General features: G+C 35.2%; 2 protein-coding genes across 11 annotated transcripts in view; one reads left to right on the forward strand and one right to left on the reverse strand.

Moving 5' to 3' along the window:
- The window catches only part of LOC131801614 (F-actin-uncapping protein LRRC16A-like), a 137,688-nt gene that overhangs the window by 103,914 nt on the left and 17,310 nt on the right, over positions 1–16,464 (reverse strand). For 2 of the 10 annotated variants that reach the window (XR_009341879.1, XM_059120439.1), the window contains exon 1: positions 8,745–9,134. The exons of 2 other annotated variants lie outside the window; for them this stretch is intronic. Coding sequence is in view for 7 of the 8 variants with exons in the window: in XM_059120439.1 (XP_058976422.1) it covers positions 8,745–8,838 (94 nt within the window). In the remaining variant the exon portion in view is untranslated. Of the gene's footprint in view, positions 1–8,744; positions 9,137–16,464 lie in introns of those variants that run through there. 6 more of the 10 variants (XM_059120448.1, XM_059120447.1, XM_059120442.1 and 3 more) reach the window with 3 other exon arrangements.
- On the forward strand, positions 2,109–6,368 carry LOC131801616 (chitinase-3-like protein 1). Its single transcript, XM_059120450.1, has 5 exons — positions 2,109–2,261; positions 2,453–2,638; positions 4,607–4,880; positions 5,376–5,593; positions 5,651–6,368. The coding sequence occupies exons 1-5, from the start codon at positions 2,198–2,200 to the stop codon at positions 6,307–6,309; spliced, it is 1,401 nt and encodes a 466-aa protein (XP_058976433.1). The 5' UTR covers positions 2,109–2,197; the 3' UTR covers positions 6,310–6,368.

A 16,464-nucleotide genomic window follows, 5' to 3' on the forward strand; every position in this document is an offset into this window, starting at 1 on the left:
CCACTCGTCCGACAGCTGTTAAAATTATTCCAATGACAGCACATTATGTTGTTTACAAGCGTACAAAAGCATTTTGGTGAGAATTTTCCAGAAAAAATGTTATTCGTGATGGAATTCAAGCGTGATATTGTGATTTCTTTATATTTGGCTGGAAACCCACAAGTGGCTATCGTTAGAGCACTCCAGCATTTAAATGTGAATAGTTTTTTTGTGTCTCGTACCATCGCTCGTTACCGTGATACTGGTAGCGTAGTCCAACGTCAAGGAAGAAAGCGAAAGAAAACAGAAACATTTCTGCTGATGATTCGAAAAGTAAAGAAGCGACCTTGACTGAAACCCGCGTCGCATTGGCCGAAAAATGGCTCGTGAGCTGAACATATCGCAATATTCCATTCGGCAAATATTGAAAAATGAGTTCGGGGTAAAGTCATTGAAATTCCAAAAAGTGCAAGAACTTACACCGCAACAGAAAGAAAATAGACTCAAAAGAGCTAAAGAGTTGCTTCGCGGGGCCGAAAATTGTGAACTGCCGAATTTGTTTTTTTTTTTCGATGAGAAAAAAATTGGTTGTCCAGCAGTTTGTAAACAAACAAAATGATCGTGTTTACTTGCTAAAGAGGTCAGCTGAAAATCTGCATCTTCGGTTGGCCACCAGAACTCAAGCGCAGGCCATGGTGATGGTGTGGGCCGCCATAACAGCCGATGGTCGACCGTGGCATCAGAATAAATGCCGATTATTATCGCAAAAACATTCTAAAGGGTATTAAAGTGTATTAAAGCCTTGGGCACGCAAACATTTTGGCCGCAGACCTTGGACATTCCAACAGGTCTCAGCACCATCACACTCAGCACGCGCCACCCAAAAATGGCTACAAAATACGGTTCCTCGTTTCATTTCCAGCGCACAATTGCCACCAATATCTCCGGATACCAATCCGTTGGACTATTGTGTCTGGAGTTTCTTTTGAAACAAGGTTGGCACTAAAAAATACCAATGTGTCAATCACCTAAGTAAGCGCTTCGCCGGGAATGGGTCAAAAAACCGCAGAGCAACATTCGGGAAGCGAGTGACGGTTTCTTTGGCCGTTTGAAGACCATAATTCGTGCCAAAGGTGGCCAATTCAAACAGATCTAAACTTATTCTAAAATTTGATGCTGTTTCCGACATGTTTTGCTTTCATTCAATAAAATTTAAAAAAAATGTTAAAATTATAACGTTTGACTGTGGTGCATTTTTCTGACCCTGTATATAAAAGAGTCCGCTTCAATTTATGCATTGGAAGACAACATTGTAGCATTTATCCGTGAGAGATCGGCCGAAATGTTGGAAAGTGTATGCCAATATTTTACTAAGCGGAATGATCATTTGAAACTCTCACTTGGGATAAACCTTTTGCATGAAATAATCTTCAAAAACAAAATTATAGGGACCGTACAATCAATTCAAATAAAGATTTCATGCATTTTTCTGTGTGTTTTTTAACATTCCTATGGCTCTTGAAAAACAAGAACAAAAACTTCTCCAATAAACAAATGATATGTTTTACTCTTTCGGCAAATAATTATGATTTATCTGATATTAACAACTTTTTTCGTAGTTAGATCCAATTCTGATTCACAAAACAAACTTCTATATGCTATGTGTGAGTTCTTGGGAAAATTTTTAGTCGGAAACAAACGTTCCATACCTATGTAAAATGTATTTTTCATAATCTCAAATTGCTACTCCGTACTACTTCTTAGTATTGATTGATATTTTAGTGGATTTCACACATCGAAATTGCCGCAAAAAATAAACTCTGAATCACTTAATGCGTAAATTGATAAACACCCAGCTCGAATTAATTTTTCACTTATTTTATGCACAAATTGAAAATAATATTTGCCAATACTGCGAAGAAGAATCAAAGGAAATATGTTTTGTGTTAATTACTCGTCATTGAGTGGGGAAGTTACCAACAACAACATACAGGTTGGAACAAAATACAACAGCTTTTTTTATTTAATCAACCAAGTTGCGTAAATATTAGACAGGCAGAAATATTTGTCAACAACCGCCTGCTTTTGCAAATAATCAAAAAATAACATCCGACGGTATTATGTCAGGGCGCTATGCTAATGCAACTTATAAAAACACCCTCAGTGTCAAGGTAGAACATTAATACTTCGCGGTAACTATCGGGTGAAAGAAGTAGAAATGTTCCAAATTAAATTAGCTGTTTCGTTATTCATTTTGGCCTCATTGGGGGCCATGGTCAATGGTGGGTATTTAAGAACTTTTTTTCTCAATTTAACTTACGGCTTGTGTTTTTATGATAAATAGGGAAGAAAAACTCCATTCCAAATGTGGTTTTAAATTAACTCATAAATAAAAAAAACTCTTATGGAATGATGTTTGTAAAAAAATGTTTAAAAAATAAAAATAATTTGTTTTTTCCTATCTTCATTGCAGCCAAGAAAATGGTCAACTGCTACTATGGCACCTGGGCCAAATATCGCACCGGCAACGGCAATTTCGAGGCCGAGAACATTGATCCATTTTTGTGCACCCACATAAGTTATAGCTTCTTTGGAATTGATGGTCCAAGTGGAAGATTTAAATCCTTGGATACATGGCTTGACATGGATACGGGATTGGGTAAGTGTACCGATGAAAAAAATTAAATAATGGATATAAAATCCAAAGGGATCGACGCGGTATGTTCTAAGTTAAAAAGTTGAACGGAGAATCCAAAAATCTAGCCTTTGAAGTCCACAATCGAAAGGTCTACTTTTTCTCTAACTACACTGTGCAATCAAAGAAAAAAATATGAATTACAACTAAGCAGATTAAGAAAGTGGTGCAAAAATAGGATATCCGTGCATCGGCGTTTTAAAACTTATCATCCCAAATTAACCCCAAAGAAGCGGGCAAGTTTCCCCCACTTCCTCATATTTTGGAAGTATTGGGACTGAGATTCCTTGAAATCTGCACATTTTAAGTATATAAGTATATAGGGAGAGATAAAAAAAAAACTGCAACTATAATTTTATTCAATGAAAGCAAAAAATGTCGGAAATAGCATCAAATTTTAGAATAAATTTAGATTTGTTCGAGTTGATCACCTTTGGCACGAATTATGGCCTTCAAACGGCAAATGAATGTTGCTCATACGTATTTTGGCCCATTCCCGGCGAAGCGCTTGCTTGAGGTGATCGACATTTTGGTATTTTTTAGGGCCAACCTTGTATTCCAAAATACTCTAGACACAATAGTCTAACGGATTGGTATCCGGAAATTTTGGTGACCATTGTGCGATGAAAATGAAGCGAGGAACCTCATTTTATAACCATTCTTGGGTGGCGCGTACTGAGTACGTTGGTGATGAGTCCCTTTGGAAAGTCCAAGGTCTGCGGTCACAATGATTGCGTGCCCAAGGCAGAATATTTTCGCGATAACATTAATTCTGATGCCACAGTCGAATAATACGAGCGGAGAGCGACCATCGCCGTTTGACTTCTGGTAGCCAACCAAAGGTGCACATTTTCAGCTGACCTCTTTGGCAAGTAAACAAGATCATTTTGTTTGTTCACAAACTGCTGGACAACGAATGTTTTCTCATCGGAGAAAACCAAATTCGGCAGTTCACCACTTTCGGCCAAGCGATGCACTCTTTAGCTCTTTTGAGTCTATTTTCTTTCTGTTGCGGTGCAAGTTCTTGTAATTTTTGGAATTTCAATGGCTCATTTCTCAATATTTGCCGAGTAGAATATTGTGATATGTTTAGTCAAGAGCCATTTTTCGGCCACTGCAACGCGGGTTTCGATCCAGTCGCTCCTTTACTTTTCAAACCATTTCTGCTGATGTTGCTGTTTTCTTCCGTCCACTTCCTTGACGTCGGGCTACGCTACCAGTATCACGGTAACGATCAATGGTACGATACGCAAAAGATTTATTCACATTTAAATGCTGGAGTGCTTTAACGATAGCCACTTGTGATTTTTCAGCCAAGTATAAAGATATCACACTATCACGCTTGAATTCCATCACGAATAATTTGTTTTCTGGTAAATTCTCCCCAAAATGCTTGTGTACGCTTGTAAACAATATAATGAGCTGTCACTGGAATAATTTCAACAGTTGTCGGACGTGTGGCTTAGAAATGACAGCAGTATGAAGTAGATTGCAGTTTTTTCATCTCACCCTGTATAGGGGAATTTTACGTAAAAGCACATGAAGTACGAGCTTAACCCCTAAATGTGTTTCTAACGTTTATGGGTTCCTGGTGTTTAACAAAAATTTTAATTTTTGATGTGATCTGGGCAACATAGTGCAATTTTATGACTCCATTTAAAGGTAGTTTTTTTAACAATATTTTGAAAAAAAGTGCCAAAAAACACCTTTGATGGCTCGCTTGAGGGTTAATTTTTTCAAGAAAAAAATCCTCGTATTGTTTTCACTAATATTGCTCAAGACACGCTATAAGTATAATGAAAGGATGTCTTCCGGTATTAACTCTGCTTTCATATCTATTTTTTTGAAAATTAAAATTTGTCGGACAATGTTTTGTTTCTATCTCTAACTGAAACAGATATTGCATGTAACGGTTATATTCTTCTCCAACAGGCATGATCCGTAAAACCATGCAGTTGAAAAGCAAAAATCCCAATCTTAAGATTTTGGCCGTTGTTGGTGGCTGGAATGAAGGTTCTGACAAGTTTTCGGCCATGGCTGCTGATCCCCATAAGAGAAAGGCATTCATAGATTCTTCGCTGGCTTTTATTAAACAATACGGTTTCGATGGTCTCGATATCGATTGGGAATATCCGGCACAACGTGAAGGATCATCACCGAGGGATAAACAGAACTTTGTCACTCTATTGAAGGAATTGAAGAATGCGTAAGTATGGAAACTTGAAACATATCAGAACTCCGATTTGCTCTATTTTACTCGCTAGCGGGAGAACTCGAAGAGTACAAGTATGCTCTCCGCTCTTTTGTTTTATGTGGGAGCGATTGAGAGTTCTCCATTAAAAAAAAAAACAAGAGAGAAAAACAGAAACACCCGTTCAACACTACAATATGTTTTGTTGGTACAAGATGGCGATTGTGCTCCGCAATACATTTTTTTTTTGTTTCGAAATCGAGAGTAGAATCTCCCCGATTTCGGGAAGTATTTTACTCCTACTCAAAAACGACCAAAGTATACTCTAACTTATTCGAGTGGCATACAAAATAATATACCCGATTTTTTCCAATCTATTTCGTGAGGATATCACTTCCAATCGGATACGAGCGAACATTTCGGAGCACTGAATACTGATCAATCTGAAGCTGATAAATTTAATTAGCTCTGGGATCAAAAAAAATATATTTTCTTTTCTCCCTTGCGCAGTTTATCACCATTGAACTTGGAATTGGGCATTGCTGTGGGAGCCTCGGCAACAACGGCTGCTATTTCGTATGATATTCCTAATATTGCAAAATATGTGGACTTTATCAATGTCATGACCTATGATTTCCATAACCAGGCCACATTATCTTACAATTCACCGCTCAAGGGTCAAGGTGAAAACAATGTTGAATCTGCCATTAAATATTGGTTGAATGCAGGTAAGTTCTAATCCGTCCAAAGTCGAAATTTAAAATAATTTTGACACTACTTTCCAGGAGCCCCTGCCTCTAAGCTCATTATGGGCTTGGCATTTTATGGCCGTCACTTCGCCTACGCCCAACAACCTCAGGCTGGTGCCCCCCAATTGGGCGAGGGAACACCGGGACCATACACCCAACAACGTGGCTTCTTGGGTTACAATGAAATTTGCCAATTGAAAAATTCCGGCTATAACTTCCAGTTTGATAATGCCCATGGAGTACCCTATGCCTATAATGGCAATCAATGGATCGGCTTCGATGATGCCAAGAGTATTGCCATGAAAGTCCAATTGGCAAATTCTTTGAATTTGGGTGGTGCCATGGTATGGTCTTTGGAATCCGACGATTTCCGTGGTGAATGTGGTGAGAAATATGTGCTGTTGAATGCCTTGAACAGTGCCTTGGGTGGAAGTAGTAGTTCGAATCCAAATCCTCCACAAACGGTCACAACTAGGAAACCTTCGGTCGTTGTAACTTCGGCACCAGTTGTGAGTAAACCCAATGCCCCTGCCGGATGCAGCAGTGATGGTTACTTTGCCAATCAATCGGATTGTAATCGTTTCTACCAATGTTCTGGAGGTGTACGTTACGAGTACAATTGTGCCGCTGGCCTTCATTTTGATACGGTCTCCCTGTCATGTACTTGGCCCGGTCAAGCCAATTGTGGTAATTGAAAATTGAGAAAGTTTTGAATAAAAAAATTATGAAATAAAATGGAATTTTGCATGCACAACCATACGTCTTTTAATTAAGCTCTATTGTAAAAACAATTCAAATCAGTAGTAAAATAGAAATTCACACTACCTAAAAGTATGCATCACACATTTACTTTTGATTAGATTGCTTGAAAAATATAATTCCAATAAATACAAATACAAGCAAGTATTTCAAAGCTTTGGCCTTAAGACAGCAGGTTGACAAATGGGCGGATTTATATTTGTAAGTTGAATTCGATTGAGCTATAACTTTCAAATATCAGTTCCATCCGATTTCAAATTTAAACCACTTTAGAGCTTGAACACACAATCGATAACAATCATAGTTAGTATGATTTACTTTACACTAATTCCCAATATAAATGTTTATTTGTTACGGGTAGTTTTGAAAAAAAAAAAAAAAAATAGTGGTGTCATATAGTCGACCAGCCCCTACTGGTTTTCAATTCAGTATTTTTCTTGTAAAAAATCGATTTCGAAATGCTTGAAAATTTACTCACTGTTTTTGATTGCATCATTTCAAAAGCAATTTCCTTACCTGAAATTAGGAGAAAAATAATTAGTTATTTCCATTTAACTTAATGATTTCTTAATTCAAAATTGAAAATTAGTAACATAAGATTTTTAGCAGATCAGCTGTGATGAAAGCATAAAAGTATGCAGCACACACTGACCATTATAAGTAAGCGAATGAATGTTTGTAAGGGGGTTCTAAACTATTTTTGCAAGAATTATATATGAAAGCAAATTAAGCTAAATCAATTAGAAAATGTGATTAATTTTATCTGATAACTAAAGTTTGTGGGTATCTTTGCAACAAACTGCAATAAAGTCAAACGTCATAATTTTTACCATTTTTTAAATTTTATTGAACGGAAGTAAAAAATGTCGGAAATAGTATCGAATTTTAGAATAAGTTTAGATTTGTGCTGAGTGTGACGGTGCTGAGTCCTGTTGGAATGTCCAAGGTCTACGGCCAAAATGTTTGCGTACCCAAGGCTTTAATACACCCTCCAGAATATTTTCGCGATAATATTCGGTAATTATTCTGATGCCACGGTCGATTAATACGAGCGGAGAGCGACCATTGGCTGTTATGGCGGCCCACACCATCACCATGGCCGGCTTGAGGCTTGAGTTCTGGTGGCCAACCGAAGGTGCACATTTTCAGCTGACCTCTTTGGCAAGCTAACACGATCATCTTGTTTGTTTACAAACTGCTGGACAACGAATGTTTTCTCATCGGAGAAAACAAAATCCGGCAATTCACCACTTTCGGCCAAGCGAAGCAACTCTTTAGCTCTGTTGGGTCTATTTTCTATCTGTTGCGGTGTAAGTTCTTGCTCTTTTTGGAATTTCGATGGCTTTACCCCGAGCTTATTTTTCAATATTTGCCGAATGGAATATTGCGATATGTTCACTGCGACGCGGGTCACTGCGACGCGGGTTTCGATCAAGTCGATTCTCTACTTTTCGAACCATTTCTGCTGAGGTTGCTGTTTTCTTCCGTCCACTTCCTTGACGTCGGGCTACGCTACCAGTATCACGGTAACGAGCGATGGTACGAGACACAAAAGATTTCTTTACATTTAAATGCTGGAGTGCTCCAACGTTAGCCACTTGTGGTTTTCCAGCCAAATATAAAGAAATCACACTATAACGCTTGAATTCCATCACGAATAACTTTTTTTCTGGAAAATTCTCACCAAAATACTTTTGTACACTTGTAAACAATATAATGAGCTGGTACTGGAATAATTTTTACAGCTGTCGGACGAATGGCTTAGAAATTACAGCAGTCTGAAGTTGGTTCTGTTTTCTTCATCTCACCCTGTATATGCTTTATTATGTCTAAAATTATTATTTCGATGAGTTACCAACGGAATGACGAACTTAATATACCCTCCATACTGGCATAAAAATCGAGCAAACAATGCTTATCAATTTATCCATGGAATATATTCCAATGCACTTTAATTTCAATGAAATGCCAACGCTCATGCCTAAATATGTTCTTTGTAAAAATACTCTAAAAATGAACAAACATATGTATGTATGTAATTACATATTTCCAAGAAAAGCATGTCAAAGAAACAAAAAAACTCGATAATTTATTGAGTAAATTTGCAATTTCACAATAACTGATAACAAAAACAGAACGAATAATAGATAACGCCCAGTGGCATAAGTTAAAAACTTAGAAGAGGCAGATATTGTTATACAATTACAGTATGCTTCAATAAATATTACAAAATATTATTTTTATGCAAATTGCAATAGATATAAAATGTGATACCCGATCGAGTTAGGCTCGTTCTCTCACAATTGTCATTATCATATTTCTAGTTACATCAGAGAATATCCAAATACGATTCGTTGTTTTATCGATTTACCTCGATCTTTGTTCTTGGCTGTATCCAAGACCTGTAACTCAATAATGCGTTGCAAATAATCACCGATGTGATTCATCAATTCTTTTGTGTACATTTTTCACGTTCTTCTGTTACAATCTGTTTACTTGTTTTGTTTTGATTTGAATATTCTGTTTCACACACCCACACGTACGTAAGTCGCTCTTACGAGATGAGCCCAAGAAAACTCAAACACACGCGGCACTTTATATTTAAAAACTGACAGCCTTATCGCTCGCTTGTCTTTTTTCCGAATTATTTTTAAAATATTGTTTTTTTTTAACTCAAATAACAATTTCACATTGTCTTCTGTCCGAAAGTCGTCTGTGGTTGAGCGTGCCTGACAAATGCCTTGAAGCCACAAGTGTTGGCGCGCTGCGTTGCAATCAGTGACTAATTGCGGCCACCATAACACCCCATTCTCAAAAAAATGGGCTGTATTGGTGGTGGTGGTAGTGCTTGCTGGTGGCAATGGGCGAAATATGAATGAATAACGTTTTCGAGCTGCTGGGTACGCTACAAACACATGCGGGATCCGATTAGACAAATCATTAGGTTTGCTTTCAACAAATAATTGGTTTGTTAATTTAATTAGAAAAAAATATTGAAGAACAATGGCTAGGGGATATTTTTAAGAATGTATATGAATGGCTGCCAGTAGCAAAAATATGGATTTTTAAAAATGTATTTATATCAACCATAAAATTTGATTTTTAGCGACTCAGAGTCAAAAACGTAGATATTTAAAAAAATATATTTTCAAAAACTCAGAGTTGCAAACGTGAATTTCCAAAAATATTTTTCAAGAGCCATAATCGTGGATACAAAAAATATTTTCCAGGACTCAGTGCCATAAAAGTAGTTTGTTTTAAATATTTTTAAAGAACTCGAAAAAATAAACATGGATTTTTCAAATATTATCATTTTTACCTCAAAATATTAAATATATTTTTAAATGACTGACTGTTTTTTTTATTTTAATTTTTTAAAGGAATGAACGTGGATGAAAAAAAAAATATTTTTGAAGGACTCAACTTGGATTTTTAGAAATAATTTTTTAAGAAATTAACAAGGATTTAAAAAACATAATTTTTTGAGTGTTGTTAAGAGGTCTCTGGATCAAAACACGAACATTAAAACAAACAAATTTTCAAGGAATCCATTTTTTCCGAATTTTTAGAGAACTCGGGACCATAGAAGTGGATTCTTAAAAAGTATTTTTAAAATAACATTTAGATTTATAGATTTATTTTTTCAAGGAATCAGCTCTATGAACATGGGTGTTTAAATAAATATTTTTCAAAGACTCAAGGTAATAATATATATATATATATATATATATATATATATATATATATATATATATATATATATATATACATATATATATATATATATATATATATATATATATATATATATATATATATATATATATATATATATATATATATTTAAGGGCTCAGCACATGTATTATTAAAACAAATTATTGTTCAAGGAATCACCGCCATAGACGTATATAAATGTGTATCATTCAAAGCAGAGAAATAATCATATTTTTTAGAATATTTTTTTAAGTATAACCAGAGGAGAATTGAAGAATATTTTTGAAGGGTCAGTAGATCAGCAATTGAGAATTTTTCGAAGGTTCAGCAGGGTTAGTAACCTTGTATTTTTAAAGAAAATGTTTTCAAGCTTCAGCAGGACTTCGTTTCAGGACGTTTGGAGTCAATCTAGGAGTGATCGTCCGTCCGTCCATCTGTCTTTCGGTCTGGCTGGCTATTGCGCATGACAACTCATGAGAAGGGTGTCCGATTGGTCCAAACTTGGTACATCGTAATGTTATGACTAAACTTAGATCGAGTTTAGAAATGGACAATGTTTGCCCACAAGAGGTCAAAATTTTCACCAAAAATTTACCTTTATAGAACGAGAAGGAACCCTCCGATTTTGTGGAAACTTTGTAAATCCCAATATTGTCTGTGCCAGGTCTGGTGCGAAAATGGGCTTGGGAGTGGGACGCCATCAATAACCTCCCCCACAAATAATCACCATTTTGAATAACTATAAAGCACATAGAACGCGAAATGAGCATCCGATTCCTTTAAAACTCGACACATTCCAATACTTCTATCAACACAACATCTGGCGTGAAGATGGAAAATATCGGACCACTTCTTCTGGTACTTCCCTCATGAGATTTATAATTTGAATAATTATAAATCTCATAAATGCAATATTAAATGCAATATAAAGATAATAGTTATCGGCCCGCCCCTTCTGGTACCTACCCTACGAAGGGTTTCAATTCTTTCAAAAGCAATCTCTCATAACTTCCGAAGCAAGTCAGCGATTCTTTTCAAACTTGATATATCTAAATATTTCTCTCAACCAAAGCTATGTTGTGAATATGAAATTTACCGGCCCACACCTAGTGGCACCAAAGGTTAAAGTTTTGATAAACAATTATTCGCACGAAATTAAAAAAAAAATATTCGATTTTCTTTACATTTCGCACATCCCAAAATTTTTGTCAGTATTAGATGAAGTGAAAATAACAGGTCATACGAAATGTACAATGTCATATGTGAGCTTTCAACATGTATTTTTATTTCTTTTTTTGTTTTAAGGACTATAAGTCCTATAATCGTCCTGTTTTTTAAAAGATTTTGAAAGGACGATAAAAGCCATAATTGCCGCCACAATTTTATTGGGTCATTAGATCCATTATCAAGGATTTAAACAAAGATAGATTGGAAATTTTCAGTTGTAATTGCTAGTTTTTAAGAGATTTTAAAAGTGCTAATACATTAGATTTAGAACTATTTGGTAGATTTTTTAAAGAGTATCAAATCCATAATCACCAATTTTAAAAAGATTGAAAATTTTCAGTAATAATTGTGAGTTTTTAAAGATAATTTTGAAGGACTATTAGAGTAGATTTCGGATAATTAGGTATTTTTATGATTTTCTAAGGACTGCTAGTTTTCTAAAGGACTTATATCAGAGATATTAACTTGGAAATTGAAGAACATTTAAATAAGAGTTCACCTTTTCTTTTCAGATCAACAGATCAGTTATTTTTTATAACTAATTGAATTAACCCTCATATAGCAAAACTAAAACTCAATCTAGTTTCTATTTGTAGGGCACCTGGAATTCGTTGCACTCAACTAAAAACACAAACTGTCTCAGTTTTTTATTTTGTTTATTCTGATTTATTTACTTTGTGCTGCTTCTCCAATCAACGTTTATCAGCAGTGAGGGAATGAAAAACGAATACAAAACATAGAAAATTGGAAAACAAAACTTTTAACGTTCTTTTATTGTTATTGTTTTTTGTGTTCTGATAACAATTGTTTAACTCAGAAAACATATGCTCTGCTGCAAAGCAAAAGGTGTTAACTCACAAAAAATGGGGGTTAAGTGCTGGTTTAAAACATAAAAATAAATAAATTAATTAAAATATATTCCAACTGAACTTATTAGTAAAATTTTCAAAATTTAATTAAAGGCAATAAAAATATTTAAAGTTCTGTTCCAATAAAATATCCATTAGTTAAGTCGGTTTACAAAATTGTTCAAATTTTATTGTATATCTATGGGTATGAAGAATATATGTGGGTTAATAAAAAGAAAATCTCAAAAGCAATTGATAAGAATGAATATGGCCGGTGTGGGGGAATACCTACGGGACGTTTGCTTGTCAGTTGTGTCAACTGCTATAATATATAACAACAACTTAGGGGCGAGGAATGGAGAAGGTACAGTAAAAGACAAGTTCAATACTGCTACTCACAAGTGTTACTCAACACAGTGGGTGAAAATTGGACGTTTTATGAGCTTCGTGGATATTCAAAATGTTGACCGATTAATCCAAATTTCACAGCAGGTCCTGTATTAGTAGAAATAAAAGGATGTGTGAAGAAAACCGGATGCTTATTTCATATTTTATGATCGTTTTGGAATCGAATGTTAATTTAGCGTTTTATGATGAAGTCGACCGATATTATCCATTATCTCACATGACCTAGCACTAATGCAAACAGTAGGATTTGCCAAGTTGGAGCAAACCGGATTGGATTATCCTTTCTCTTTCTGTACATTAAAACATTTTGTTGTTGAAAATTTCAAATTTCGACCTTTTGTGGGGAAAGAAACAAAAGGAGTAGACCGATATTGTCAATCTCCGAACTCGATCTAAGTTTGGTCACAATATTACAATGTACCAAGTTGGACCAAATCGGATACTCCGTTCTCGAGTTATTGTGCGCACCAGCCAGACAGACAACCGAACGGACGAACTTTGCTAGATCGACTTCAAACATCATGAAACGGATTTGGTTCAAAGAGACCTAGGGTCTAAAACCTTTATTTCGATGAGGCACTTTTTGGCCGTATCAAATGATATATACCTTCTGTAGTCATATGGCTGAGGGTATAACATTCATCATGCGGCCCATCTTTGTACACATTTAGTACGAACTTCCGGAAAATTAGTCTTACATCTGATTTTGATTATAACATTTCAGAGTTCTAACTCTTCGAAAAACCCAATATGAGATATTTAATATTTTATAAATTTTTACACTATTATGTTTATAATTACCAACGCTATTAACCTAAAATGCGCGTTACAGCTCTTTCCGGTCTCTAAAGGCCGATAGCAAATTCAGTACATTTTCTACTTTACGTGTCCTTGTAGAACGATTTTGTTCTTTGAAGAGAGAGAGGGGGTGAAAAAGAAAACATATTCCAAAATTGGACAAAGCGGATGGACGATTGGAAATGCGCAATTGGTCAACATTTGCATATAATGATCTTCAAACATTAAATTATATCAACTCAAATACAGATTTCGTCAGATTTTTTGAATTGCATGTGTTTTGTAAAGCGTTTAAAAATCATTCTTTACAAAAATTCAGAGTTCTAAATCTTTGCAATCGTTTTACACCAACAAACCCACCGGCAGTATAAACATTTCGCATTTTAAGCTTCATCCGTTCCTAAAACTAAATCTTGTCAAATTTAGTACTTTTTAGTGCACATTTCCTAAAACCACCTCCTTATATCAAACCAACTTCCCAAACTTAATATTTATATCAAATATCAATATTCTAATACCACCATATCAAATGAAATGCATCAGCAACCCTCATTCAAAATTTCACAGTTCCCATTCCCAAATACCAAACTTTACACCATCTAGTACTTTTCTCACTTTCTTAGGTACGTACTTTCAAAACCTCGCTAACCCAAATTTCAGAATTTTTCGAGTTTTCTGAAATATTATCGCTCAATTTGAGCGGTGTTGAGGCTGAGTACAAATGAAACGTCTCGAGGAGTACTTTCCGAATATATTGACTTTATAGGCAAAATATAATTTTTCAAATATAGGAGTTTATGGAATTTCCGGAAAAAATATCGCTCAATTTGAGGGAAATTGCAGATAAAAGGATCCAAAGGGACAAATTAAGCAACAATATTTCAAAAATTCGAAAAATTCCTAAGTCTGAAATTCGTTTTGCCTATAAGGTACATATATTCGGAAAGTGCTCCTCGAGATTTTCATTTGCACCCACTGCTTCAAAATTTTGAAATTTGATAAATAACTTTAATTTTTCTTTGGTATACCACCTTTCTCTCTCTCCCTCTCTTTATTAAGCCTTTCTGAACCGGAAAAAATCACCTTGGTTCGTGTCTTTGCTAATTAAATTTAAATTTATCTTGACGAAAATTACCAACATTTCATATTTTTAGCTCCATCCCAAAACCAAAAACCAAATCGTACCAAATTTAGTACAGTTATTACATTTAGTACACATTTCCAAAACCACTTCTTTATAGCAAGCCTACTTCGCTTACTTCCTCTCATGGCAAAATTCACGACTTTACATAATACCAAATGGTACCACATTGACTGATTTTTCATACTTTCAGTACACTTATCAAATTTTCTTTGTACATCTATTTTACACCCCATCAACGACAATCATTAAAAGTTTTCAAATTCCCAAACTACAAAATTTAATACAATATGTATAACCTTTTTAGTATGAGTTTTCAAATTGGTATCCATATATTAACAAAAAATAATTGTAATACTAAATTTTAGATTTTCAACTCTATTCCTTCCCCAAATACCAAATTTCGTACTTTTCGTACCAAATATCACCCTTAATGAGAAATCTTAGATTTCAAGCTCTATCCTGTCCCTCCAATACGAAATATAGCACAAAATTCGTATACTTGTAGTACATATTTCCAAAATCACCTCTTATTTCAACCATACCCAACATCAGTGACCCCAATACCAATATTTCTTATTTCCAGTTTTTGTTTGCCCAACATCAAATTGTCCCAAATTTGGTACAGTTCCAAAACCATGTACACATTTCCAAAACACCTTCTTATATTAATCATGAGTTTTCAAGATTTTATCTGATCCGTCCAACAAATGGTACCAAGTTCAGTGCTTTTTAGAACGAATTTCCAAAAATGTCCTTTTGCTTGTCTCAGCGATAACCTTACCAAATTTCAGCTCTATACGCATTAAATTTCTAGTACTTTTTGTACATTTATATTTTGAATTTCCAGAAATCCGGCATTATCTCTCCCAACACTGACCTCATGCACATATCAAAATTCTAACATCGGCGGTTCGCTAACTTCTTTTTTCTCAAAATTTTTGCATTCATATTTAGTTTATTACGCTAGCTCAAATATAGACAAAAATAAAAAAAATTGAAAATTTGTGGAAAATCTTTTGATTAATTTCAATATTAAAGAGTTTATTTTTACTCAAAATGTTGTTGTGGGAGGGGTACAAGAAGGAGTGGACGAATACAAGGCATTTTCGATGCTGATCGATGTCTTATCCAAATATCACGATGTGCCAAGTTTTAACCATACCAGGAACTGCTCTCGCTGAATACGAGATTGTATTTTTTTTATCAATTTTTAACTGTTGTAGGGGAGGAATCAGAAGGAGTGGACCGATATTGCCCATCTCTGAAATCAATCTAATTTTTGTAAAAATATATTGCGAAACACCCAGTTTCATGCTTCCTTCGAGAGTTTTTCGTTCGACTCTAAACGACCTAAAACGGACTTCGTCCAGAGAGATCTAGGTTCTACAACAGTTATTCATATGAGACAAATTTTGGCCGTATTAAACAAAATTAGGAGAGGCCATTTTCCGAAAATTCGATGTGAAGCTCTGCTCTGATGTAGCAATAATGCCGGAAATGAAATGTTGACTTCATACCCATTGGGAGGAACCAATCAAAATTACAGATTCTATTCAATTACATAACATATTACGCCTAAAAATTACGTCTTTGGGCCCGATCGACTTCAATTCCACTTTGTGAATAAAAATGTGTGTTTATAACGTCAATGCCACCACTTGCAAATCACTTATCCACAGCCTTACTCTTCTTCTTCTACGACAAAGCAAACAAAAGTAATTTTCAGCCTACTTTTCATGGTGCTGTTGCAAGCTATTATCGTCAACATTGTTACTGCCACCGCCGCCCGACGTCATCATTTAATTATCCATCGGAACGGAAATTATTATTTAAATTAAGTTCAGCAACGAGTCGCGCGACAAGCCCACCTCAAATATTCAACATCATCATCGCTCGTTTTTTTCGCCTCCAAGTAACTATTCATTGTTCTTGGAACAACGAAGTTGAAGAA

Source organism: Musca domestica, unplaced genomic scaffold (genome assembly GCF_030504385.1).
Source record: "Musca domestica strain aabys unplaced genomic scaffold, Musca_domestica.polishedcontigs.V.1.1 17, whole genome shotgun sequence".
Lineage (NCBI taxonomy): Eukaryota > Metazoa > Arthropoda > Insecta > Diptera > Muscidae > Musca > Musca domestica.

Bases quoted from the DNA above. Each gene is read 5' to 3' on its own strand.
- LOC131801616 (XM_059120450.1), top strand. From the start codon at position 2,198: ATGTTCCAAATTAAATTAGCTGTTTCGTTATTCATTTTGGCCTCATTG. The intron at 2,262-2,452 runs GTGGGTATTTAA...TCTTCATTGCAG, and splicing joins ATTGGGGGCCATGGTCAATG to CCAAGAAAATGGTCAACTGC. The intron at 4,881-5,375 runs GTAAGTATGGAA...TCCCTTGCGCAG, and splicing joins TTGAAGGAATTGAAGAATGC to TTTATCACCATTGAACTTGG.